Here is an 11,631-nt window from a genome sequence, read left to right as displayed (position 1 = left end):
TTCTAGTAACTGGTGCAGGAAACGTTGCAGCCTATATAATGGGATGAAGCTTGCCCCCAACAATACCTTCATGCATGTAGAGCTGCTACAGTACTGCCTGTTCTCATAGGCTTATACGTTGCGTGCATGCACAAGGCCCCAAAAGACATATTCCCGTTATGTACTAGTGAGGTAAATCTATCATTTGTCCCTAGAAGTCTTGCAGAGCTTACATGAAAAGAGCACTGTGTCCTAATGACATTAGCTGTAATTCTCACATCCTGGCATTAATCACTGGACCTAAATTTCAGGGTGTCATACTAAGTTACAAGTGCACATAAGCTATCAGTAAATTTCTTGAAGCAAGCATGTTTCTTATGGTTGTGAGGCTTACACGCAAATGCAGCACAATAAATGTTTTGAAATATGATTTGGAGAAAAGGGTTCACTATGTTCTTAATACAAATCGTGTAAGAAAAATACATGTATTTTCCAAGATTCTACATTATCGCCAAATGCTGGGTATACAGAATTCTTTTGAAAAGATATTAATTTCCCTAAAAAAATGGATCTCTTTTTGATCATGATTATACATAAATTGAATGATACAAAAGTTTCAAGTGATACAAAAGAATAGAATGGAAGTAAATTTGGGTCTCCTTTAAGCACCATATTTCTGCAAGGTGAGGGGAGGAGAGCCTCCATCCACCCAGGGTCATCAAAGTTTTCAAGTTTCTCAAGCTGCCACCTCTTTCTGATGGGAGCTACAACAGCCACATAACACCTCCCACCCTTCCCCATCTGTTCCAGGGTTTTGTGGTCCACAGATGCAGCTATATTCACCCAGGGTGTGTGTGTGGGAATCCTATGGCTGGGTATAAACATCTTGTTCAACACGCAATACAGATTGGATTCTAATTAAAAAAAAAAAAAAGGAAAAAGTAATTTTTTAATTGACTTTCAGCAAACAGTGGGATGGGTCAGCTGCTTACCTGCATACTCAGTCAAATGATGGGGGAAATGGCAGCAGCTATTCAGGGGTACTAACGATTTCCCTCTATAAGACACATAACGTATAAATGCAAATGCACATGTTGGTCCTTTTGGGCTCGGCGCTGAGTGCCTGGTTTAATTTTGGCAGTAGGGATGAAGTGTCGTTCCCTAGACAGTAGTCCCTGGGTGTCACTGTGTGCCTGGGTGGGGGGACTGCAGGGCGCAGGGGACCTGGGGATGCCTGGCTTGGCACGGGTTTCATCTGCTGGAGAACCAGTGGGGAGGCTGCACAGGGGGGAGCACACTGCTTGCTGGGCAGGTGTCTGCTCAGCTTAAGAGCTCCTGAATCCCAGTGGTTTTCAGGTACTACCTCCAAATGTGGTTTTGGCAAGGCAGTTGGGCTCTGCAGATAGTACGCAGTGTGTTACAAGGAATAACTTGCTGTGGATGAATTTATACATGGTGGAACCTGACTTTCTCTGCTTGAATTTGTCCGCACATGGGGTTATTCGGAAATGGCTGCCCTGAAATAAGATGGAGATAGTGAGTACAGTGGTGCGTTTGCTCCAGAAAAAGAGGGACCGTACGCAGGTGTAACAGTTCAGGAATAGTTATTAAATCCAGAAATTATTAAAATTAATGTACAGGCACTTGGGTCTTTTGGGGGCAGTGAGTCACCTATCTCTGTTTGACTGAAATGTGTCTAAGAAATGCTATGAGGTTTAAACGCTCTCCTGTTACAGTGGGTTTGGTTCAGTCAATGGCACACACAAGTATGTGTTTCTGACCCAGGGAGGGAGTCTGGTCTCCAGCCCAGTGTTCAACTGCTTGGGCATTTGCACTGGCTTATGCATATCAGCCAAAATGACAGTCTTGTGCCAAGAGTAACTGGACCTCTGCTAGAGTGATGGGCCTGCTCCTTGTGGGGTGCAGGGCAGAGCTACTATCAGGGCTGTGCCGAGGCAAGTACAGCCTCTCCCATGCCTGCCCTTAGGGGCTGGTATTGCAACCAAAGCTCCAGAAGGAATCCAGCTCCTAGGCTCTGTAGGCTTTGTAAGGTGTTTGCATTGCACTAGTGCCCGGGCTTTATCGCTTCCCTGGGGACAGAGCTGGGATAAGCCGGTGTGGCCCTCGGGGACAGGAGGGGTCGATAACGTGCTGTCCATTCTGGTAACCATCAAGTTACAGGAACGCTTGAAACAATGGAAATGGGTAGCACGGATATTATTTTCTTCGCTGGTCTTTCATTACTAATTGAGGAGTTTTGAGGAATGTCAGGGCATTCACCCAGTTACAGGCGTGGCGGTAGCTTTCCCTGGTCTTTAGGAGCATCGAGGGTTAGAATGTGTGGTACCCATATACCGCTACTGCCAGTGGCGTCGTGGCCGGTGAGGTCTTTTCCACTAGGGTGGCAAAAAGCCGGGTGTAAGCTGGACACAAGGAGAGCCCGGAGACGGCTGAGCTGCCGGGATGCCCCTTTCCCCAGCCGGCATTTCCCCAGTCGAGCTTTGCTGGGGAGGCATTTCGGTGTCCTCCCTGCATAACAAGGGCATCGTCCTCCTCGGGAAGCGACGTGTGGATTGTGGATAGTTTGAAGTTGATGAGGTGCGAGCTTCGCTGCTCACTTAGTGCTTTGATCGCTAAACTCTTCGGGAGGTCTGTTGCGTTTTCTGGCTAGACAGACGGCGCCAAGTTCAAGCTGAGAGGGCCCGAGGCGCTGCTAACCCCGCAGCCCGGCTGTGGTCCCCGGGGGTGAGGGCTCAGCCCCGGGGATAGGGACTTCTTGATAGCGGCCCCCCGCCGCTTTTCCCAGGGAGTCCGGTCTCCGCGGCTCCCCCGGGGTGAAGTGCCCGACGGCGGGGCTGGGCCGACCTTATCCCTCGTCCCCGGTTTCGGGTACCTGCGGAAGCGGGACCCCGCGGCTGAAAAGGGGGTGGGTAAAACCGCGCAGTTACCGGCACCGTCGGTATCTTTAAACGCCCCTCCGCGGGGCCGGGCCTGCCCGTGCCCTGCCCTCCGGGGGAGATGGGCAGGTTTGCACTTCAAGGGGGTCTCCCCGGCCCCGCAGACACGCTGGAGCCAGGGGCTGTAGACATTTGCCACACGTGTGAACTTTCCTCCTCGCTGGCAGCTGTTATCTCTGCTCGATTCCCACTTTGATGTGGGTTCACACTTGCAAACGAGCCCGCCCGGGACCGAAGCGCCCATATAAGAGCGGTCCGAGCCCGGCGCTCCCCCAGGCCCTCTCCGCCATGAACCAGGCCGAGCTCCCTTTGGGAGAGACCAAGCCCCACGGGGTCAGGCCCCACATCTGCTGCGCGCCCCCTCCCCGCGCCCCCACCTCTCTCGGCAGCACCCCCCTCCTGGTCAGAGCCGAGCCCCGACGTGGGGGGCCGCGGCCGAGCCAGCCCGCGGACAGCGAGCCCTGCGCGGCGGAGCGGGACCGAGCCAGTCCCCGGGAGCCCACTGACCCGTACCCGTCGGAGCCAGGTGGGTGAGGAGGGGGCAGGAAGGGAGAAAAGGGGAGCGGTCGCGGGGGGACGGGACGCAGAACCTCGACTCCCGTCGGTGCGACAGCCCGACAGGACGAGGGGAGGCGGAGGCACCCCCGGAGCCGGGGGAAGGGACCTCACCGCCGCCCCTTCCCTCTTCCTTCGCAGCCCCCGACGGCGGCTGGCTGAGCGCCGACGAGTCCTCGGGCTACGAGAGCGAGAGCGCCGGCGGGGAGCGCGCTGCGGCGGCGGCGGGCGGGACCCGCGGGCGGCAGCGGCGGGCGCGGACAGCCTTCACCTCGGAGCAGGTCTGCCGGCTGGAGAAGACCTTCCAGCGCCAGAAGTACCTGGGGGCCTCGGAGCGGAGGAAGCTGGCGGCGGCCTTGCAGCTCTCGGAGATGCAGGTGTGTCCCGGAGGAAGCGGCTCCTTCCCGGCCCCGTCGGACAGGGGCAGGCAGGCTCGGCATCGGCCTTCCCGGCCCGGAACAGACGTAGCTGGGTTTAGCAGGGGCTGTGGGAAGGGTAGTGAAATCCCTCGGGGATTAACGAGTTAACGCTCGAGGAACTTTGGGGCGCTTTGTACCGGGCAAGTATCAAGGTTCCTGTATTTCTTAATAAGGTAAACTATTTGCCCTTGATGTACGGCGATCTGCGTAGACCTTGCAAGGTCTTGTCACATGGTCTTAAAGACTCAGTGGTTAATCTAAATCACTGAACACGGACACTCTTCCCCTCTACACCCCTGAGATCCTCTGCCCTGAGTTAACTAGGGCGAAAGCGTCAGTCCAACTCTGTCAATTCAAGTGGAGCAAAATGGCAAAGGCAGACGAGATACAGTTGTTTATAGTCTGAACATTATTTTTAAGCAAAGTCCCTAATTTCTCTCCTCCACTCCCCACCCCGTTCTCTTTGTTGCTCAGATCAAGACCTGGTTTCAGAACCGGAGGATGAAACTGAAGAGGCAGATACAGGACCACCAGCACAGCCTCGTGTCTCCTGCTCCGCTCTACAGCTACCCCCCGGGGCCCCATCCAGCCCTGTTTCAGGAGGGTCTCCACTACCCCTTTGCCCCACAGCACCAGAGACTCCTGCCTCTTACCCCAGTGCCTGCTGTGCAGTTCAGCTTCTCCTTTCCCAGATACGATGCATCGCAAAGCACCTACTGCTTTATGGCAAATGAGCTGCCGTACTACCATCAGCGCCTTCTTCCTCATCCTTCTTTCCATCCAATTATTCAGAATAAAATGGACAAGCAATGCCACCCTGTATACGCATTATAGGGGGGAAAAAAAAACGGGGGCAGGCAAAGGGGGAAAGTTTTGCATGCTGTAATGGTATTATTGTGTTCTCAGAATCTCTTGTCTAATTTGGAAGAGTATGTGTTTATTATTTTAACTTAAATATCAAAAGGAATAATTATATATTTTTGCTAATTGATATTAAAATTTATTGGATATGATGCCACTCCTTCATTTTTTGTTTGATAGGCTATTAATTTTTTAAAAATTGGTAGTCTACTATCTTTATTCAAAAGATAGACTGAAAGGAAGCTGATGAAAGGAAACTGGAAGAAGAAAGGTGGTAGCAGAAACTTGCTTTTGCCAAATTTCCCATGGTGTAGGGAAAAGATATTAAGTTTAGTCTGAAATGGGCATGTTAAGAAACTGGTTTTCATTTCACATCCCCAGTTTTCCATATATATATAAAAATAAAATCTGAACCTGCGCCAGTTATATCAAGGTTGCACTCGTGCAGTGTAAAAGACCGTGCTCGCGTGAACATCGGTTTTGGGTAATGGGGAAGGGTTTAGATGTTTTAATGCACCTTACCTGACTTTCCTACGCTCATGGTTAGGTATATTCTCTATGTTGTTGAGTGTGTTTGGGAGCCTGGACCTTAACAGTTGCATTGCACTGTTTTTGGCTAAGTGCATCCCCCAGGAGGAAGGATAAACTGTTGGTGAGTTTCTCTTCTGAATATTAATCAATTTATTGCTTTGCATTTCCAGTCTCATCTTTCCTCGAAAGCATCAGCTGTGTTAATTAAGTCGGTGTGTCTTTAAATAGAAATTAAATGGTTCAAGGCCTCAGTATGGAATTTTAAAGTTCTACAATTACCAAAACAAATACTTTGTGAAAAAAATTAAGAGCATAATTGTGTTCAGTTTGTAGCCATATCATTTAAATGTGACTTTAATCTGCAAATTTGGCCTTTGATTCACCACTAAATGCCCATGATAATTGCATATTTTCAACTTTTTTTTTTAGTAAATTGAACCCTTTAGAAGAAAAGTTTAAAGGGAGTAGCTCAAGTTTTTGCTTTAGCAATTTTGAAATTTGTTGGGTTTTTAGTTCTTCCTGGGATCAGTTTTCACTCTTCTTGAAAGAACTTGATTAACACTTTTTTTTTTCTTGATCGTTTAGATTTTAATGAAGTTTCCTTATTCATCTGAAAGATCTTCTAAATGCATTAGAAATTAAGTTGGTTGCTGTATTGTAGTCTAAATTTTCCCCCTCCAATCCAGTGAGCCATCAAGAGTTTCAATGTAATAGCCTAGGGGCGTCTCACTTGTGAAAGGATGGGGAAAAGGGAATTTTTCTCCAATTATGCTGTTCCAAACCAGATGCAGTCTTAGCTCCAAGAGGATTGAGGTTGACATGTTGGAAGCAAACTTACTGGTTATCGGGGGAAGCAAGGTGTGGAATTACAGGCTGACCGTTCACGAAGAGTCATGCTGCATCTTCCTTCTATTATATACTCTTTGTTCAAAGGGACTAAGAAATGCACGGTTGTCCCTTCAGCTGCCTAGCCACATCTCTGAGCAGTGCTGTTCTGGTGTGGCACTGAGAAGGTGTGTGCTGGGAAAGGGGGAAATTCCTTCCAGTGTCTCCCACCCTCGCCCCAGATATGAAAGGTAGGAGTGCTTGAGAGCAGGTTCAGAGGTAACTTCGTTACGGCATGCTCAGGGATTTCTTTTTTCATCAGAGGGTATAATTAAACAGAAGATGAGACACAGGAGGCGAGAATTTGGATGGAAGTACGTCCCTTCCTGTATCTCAATATCCCTGTTTTCTACCAAAGGCTGATTTCAACTTTGTTCTCAGCCCCACAACACAACCGTTAATGAGAAGGCAAAGGGAGAGTGGGGTACAAAGCTGTTGTAGGCCCTGTTTGTCGACTCTTTTTTTCTTACGAGCAATCTCTCCCTGGAAGGGAGGGTTTGTTTGGTTTTTCTTTCCTTTGACAATTGCGAAGTAGTCTAACTGTCACCTGGCAAGCAGGTTAGGATGAAGTGGGGAGGGAAGGAGATGTAATCACACCCATTGCAACTGCTTTATGCTGATGCAAGATCTTTTGTTTCTCATTATTCCCTAAGGGCTCGGCTTTGCCATTTTCATAAAGCTTGCTTTGAGATTTTTAGGAACAGCCCTGAGTGTTCCTGATAGCAAGCTTAACAGAATCCTGCAGTTTAAAATCAGTGAGGCTGCCAAGTTACAGCTGAAACTTTAGAAGTAAAAACTGAAACATTTTCATTTTGAGTATCCCAGGAGACCTGAACAACTCCAATGTTTTCATCAGCAGATTTAAATCACAGGTATGTTTGACACTGGCATCAAAATACATGCTCGCCAATTAATCCTTTCCCTCTCCCTAAATGCATAAATGGAATATCTGCGTCAACACACAGGGGAGGCCACTTCAGGAATGGTGCAGAACATACAGATAAAAGACAATACTGGACAGCTTGTTCAGTTTTGCTCATAGGGCTGACAACTTTGGTACCATTTTCATTTCAATGTGTTTGCTGTAGATTACAAGTATTTCCCTAAAAACCCACACTCAAACAGAATAGTCTAAGTTTTTAACACTCTTGTCTACTACGTTATATAATTACTATGTAAATTTAAGTGTGAGGAGTACACTCCTTTTCAGTGGGGATCACCACATGATTATGAGTTGTTTTCTGAAAACAAACCTTTGGATAGAAAAATTTATATAGAAATTTCAATACAGCATAGTGAAGACTGTAGGAATAAGTGAAGTTCTAAGTCCTTCACATACACCCTCAGTATTACTTCTCTAATGCAGGCAAATTCTTTTCTCCTTTAACATAAACCCCAAAAGTTGATTTTAAAAATTAAAGTTGAATTATCAATCTATTTAATGTAACAAAATAAGTTAAATAATTACTCCTAGAGATATCTGGCAGTTCTTATTTAGATTACAGATAGTCTTTGGCATTTTTAACAGGAAGGAAGATATGGCTGGAACCTCAGTCTTTTATGGTCATCGGTTAGAGTCGTTGCTGGAATTACAGAAGAGTAACAAGATAATCCTGGGCTGGGAGGCAACAGTAAAGCTGGACTTGGCAAAACAGGCTGAAGGGACTGAGCTGGAACAGAAGGCAATAACAAGGCAGGGCTTGGCATAGCTGGGTGAAGGGAAACAGTAGAGGTAGAAGAGACATTGATGTCCATCCCCTGAGAATAGCTGGAGTTAGCAATATCTGGGTAACAATGATAAGGCAAAAATAGGCCTGAGAAAAGAGCTTCCACCCTGGCATCTTGAGTCTGACGTTTAAATTTCATGCGACGATTCTGAAACCAGGTCTTTATCTGAGGATAAGAAAAGAAAAAAGTCAAGAACCAACCCACTTGTCCCTTGTCCCCTTTCCATATAGTACATCCTATATAACCATATAAACATCCTGAAGTCAGACTTACTATCTGAGTAACAGAATGTATTAACAGTTATAAGATTTAGGGCTAATAACATTGATCTGTATTCAGTGTAGAGTAATTGTCTGGCATGAGGGAGAAATCAAACTGTGACAACCCCATGACGCACAGGAAGCCAATCAATCAGAGATAAGATCTGGAGCGGGACTGTAATTCAAGATTAGTACAGTGCAATTTAAATAGGTGGGTAGGGCTAGTTCTGTTCCAAGAGAAATCGGGCAATACCATCAAGCATATTCATAAATTGAAGGAAGAATTAGCCTGAAAATGGAAATTCCACTGATGGTGCAAGTACCGTCACCTCCAATGAGTTTTCGCCTTTTAAGTTTGTATTCACGGTTTCACATTTCTGTGCTGTCTCCGTTTTAACGCAAACCTGCGGCAGAGAGCAGAGCTGTACCAGATGAAGCGGGGCTGTAAGCTTGTTCTCTGACAGAGGGTTAAGGCTGACAGGCGGCCTGACAGGCGCTGTCACTGTCCCCGTCCGCCGGGCGATCACGACGTGCCTACCAAGGCGAACACGGGCGCCTCTGCTCATACCTCCCGCGGTTCTCCGGGGGGGTGCGAGGCCCGTCTCCCCCCTCAGGCAGAGGGGGACCCGGTGGGCCCCAGCGGCGCTCACCTGGCTCTGGGAGAGGTTCAGCGCGGCGGCCAGGCGACGCTTCTCGCTGGCGCCGATGTAGCGCTGCTCGCGGAAGCTCCGCTCCAGCTCCTGCAGCTGCGCAGCAGAGAACTTGGTGCGGGGTCGCCCGGGCACGGCAGGGCCGCCTCCGCCCGCCTCCACTTCGTGCCCGGGGCTGCTGCCGTCCACGGCTTCTGGCACGGCGGGGCCGCCGCCGCCCGCCTCCGCTTCGTGCCCGGGGCTGCTGCCGTCCGCGGCCTCCCGGTGCCGGAGCGCGGCTGCGGGGACAAGATGGGGGCGTCAGGGGGGGGGAGCGGGGGATCCTTCCCTCTGTGCGGATGCCGGGCCGCGCGGGCGGTGACGTAGGCAGCGGCCGCACGTGCAGCTGCTGTTCCCCGACGGCCCCACGCGCGGCGGCCGTTACGCTAACGGCCGCCACCAACGGTCACGCCGCGCGACCCGCCTGTGAGGAGAAGGCGGGACTCACCGAGGTCCGCTGGGCTCTCCCGGCTGCCGGTGCCTCCGGGCGGGGAGCGGGGCCGGCGGGCGGCGGCCTGGGCTCCGCCGCGGCTGCTCTGGGCCAGCCACTCCACCGAGAAGGGGCCCTTCTCCATCGCTCCCGGCTCCGCCGCTGCTCCCCGCTCACTGAAGCTGCCCCGGCTTTGGGGGCAAACATTTAAAGCGCTTTCTGCGACGTGGTTTGAAAAGGCCGCAAAAGCATCAAATGCGGCCGAGAACAAAGGACCCCATTGAGAGGCGCTTTAATCTCCCCTTTCAGGTGATTGTTACATCCGCCTAATCTCTGAATGCGGTAGTTAGCAGGACTCAAGGCTACCTGACCTGGCGCCAAGTTCAGCTCTGAGTTGTCTCTTGGCCACGTAGCTGCTGGTAATTGCATCACGGCCTGCACTTTTTGTGCTGCCAAAACTGGCCTCGACTCTCGAACCATGCCGTGATTTTCAATCTTTATCGCCTGGTATGAAGGACAAGGATGCAGAAGGGGCTGGTAACAAAGGAGGACATAGAGGGGCCTGTTTTATGAGACTTAAACCCAAATTTGGAGCCTCTCTTGCATGTTTGATGCAGGGCTTGGAAGAATCCTGTTGTCTTTCTACCAGCAGAGTGACTCAAAGTAGGAACGAGTAAGTAGTCCTCGAGCTTGCAAACAGGTAAAAATTATGGAGAAACACTGATACTGGTATCTTCCCAATATGCCTATGAATAACACTCTGCTCTTTATCAAGTCAATGTGGGTAGATATTGTTTGAACTAGGAGTTAGTTGGAAACGCAGGGCTAAATATTTCTCACTGCTGTCCACGAGACAGAGTGCTGCAGTTATGACTCTCATCTTTCTCTGAAGTGTGAGGTACAGTTGTTGACTTCAGCTTAGGTAGTATCATAGATTTAAAGAAGTCTTCAGCGAGAGAAGGTTTGAAACTAGATCACAGTAGTGTTAGCATGGCAAATTGTTAGGTCATTTGTGTAAGGTAGGGAGGGAAGTTTTGAATTATCTAATAGGTAGTAGAATGATTTAATTCTTATGAATTTATTTAAGAATAAAATTAAGCAATGAATAGTTATGTTTCAGGATATCGGACAGGATGAGAAACACTGAGAAAATTACTAATTAGCTCGAATTTATCTGTTCATGTCTTAAAACACGATCTCCTTTCCCTGCACCCCAAGAAAGAAGTGTGTGCATTTCAAAGTAAACAGTTCTGATGTTCTTATAAAGCAGATCAAAGAAGAGGAGTGTAAACTCTGTTCAGAGGCAGTCTGTTCAAGGATGATTCAGATAAGGGTGAGAAAAGAACCACTTTTACGGTCTGAAGTGGGCCTGGGATGGCACAGTCCTTATCCTCTGCAAACACAGGCTAACACATTTACAGGTTGTTTCAGTAAACAGCCACTACTGCTTGAGTTTATACAGTCAGAGATAATGAACTAGCTTTCTCGCAGAGCTGAATGTGCTTGAGACAACATGTTAATTCTTAGACTTCAAAGAACTTCATGTCACCTTTTATGAACGGTGATCTATTTGTGGTGAGATGGCAAAAGTCAGATAATGCTACCCTTCCAGCTCTTTAACCTCTAAGGTTTCCTATATTTTCTCAGGCAGGAATATTGTCTTCTCCCGTAAAACGTAATGCTATTTGCATGTTCTTTTGTTAAATCTGCCGAAGCATGGCATAAGTAAGAAATTTTTAGACGGTGACTTTGAATATTCTTCATACATACATCTGCAGTTAAAAAAATCTTTTGTTCTCCTTGTAATAACAAGAAAAATTCTCTTGAATATCCATCTGGGCAGTCTGTTTTTCTTTTTTTTATCAGCATGAAACTTCCAGGTGATTACATATGCTTCAAAGTAAAGAAATTACTTCGCATAGCTGACACTTATGTTTTACTGTAAAACTTATCTGAATAGACTAATAGGGATGGCAGTTGCATTGTCTTAATGTGCGCCTAAAGCCACACACAGCAATTTATAGGTTTTAAAAACAATCAAGATGCAAGTTAGAAGTTTACAGCTTTTCTTTGTAATGAAAAAAAAACCCAAACAAAATCCCCCCAGAACCACAGAGGAATCTACAGATTCTTTTTCTGCATTTACCAGCTGAAATAAATCTTAAAACAAATAAATAAAAAACCACACACACACCCCCTCCCAAAACCAGAAAGGAGACTGTTGCTAAGTAGTCTGCTTTGATGGCAATGAAGGGGTATAGTCTTGAAGCCTTAGTGCAATGTTATGGAAAAAAATACTGGGAAATAATTCAGTATTCAGGATGATTTGTCTGAAAT

The 11,631-nt window shown here is 48.0% G+C and overlaps 1 protein-coding gene across 1 annotated transcript; it reads left to right on the top strand.

The window, feature by feature from the left end:
• The first annotated feature begins 3,176 nt into the window (after positions 1 to 3,176).
• On the top strand, positions 3,177 to 4,744 carry LOC128911619 (homeobox protein vent1-like). Its single transcript, XM_054206800.1, has 3 exons — positions 3,177 to 3,462; positions 3,633 to 3,868; positions 4,385 to 4,744. Exons 1-3 carry the CDS (start codon positions 3,225 to 3,227, stop codon positions 4,742 to 4,744), a joined length of 834 nt encoding a protein of 277 aa, XP_054062775.1. The 5' UTR covers positions 3,177 to 3,224.
• Positions 4,745 to 11,631: the final 6,887 nt, after the last annotated feature.

This window comes from Rissa tridactyla, chromosome 6, assembly GCF_028500815.1.
Source record: "Rissa tridactyla isolate bRisTri1 chromosome 6, bRisTri1.patW.cur.20221130, whole genome shotgun sequence".
Taxonomy (NCBI): Eukaryota; Metazoa; Chordata; class Aves; order Charadriiformes; family Laridae; genus Rissa; species Rissa tridactyla.
Note: the sequence above shows the minus strand (reverse complement) of the source record. Positions and strands in the feature narration are given on the sequence as shown.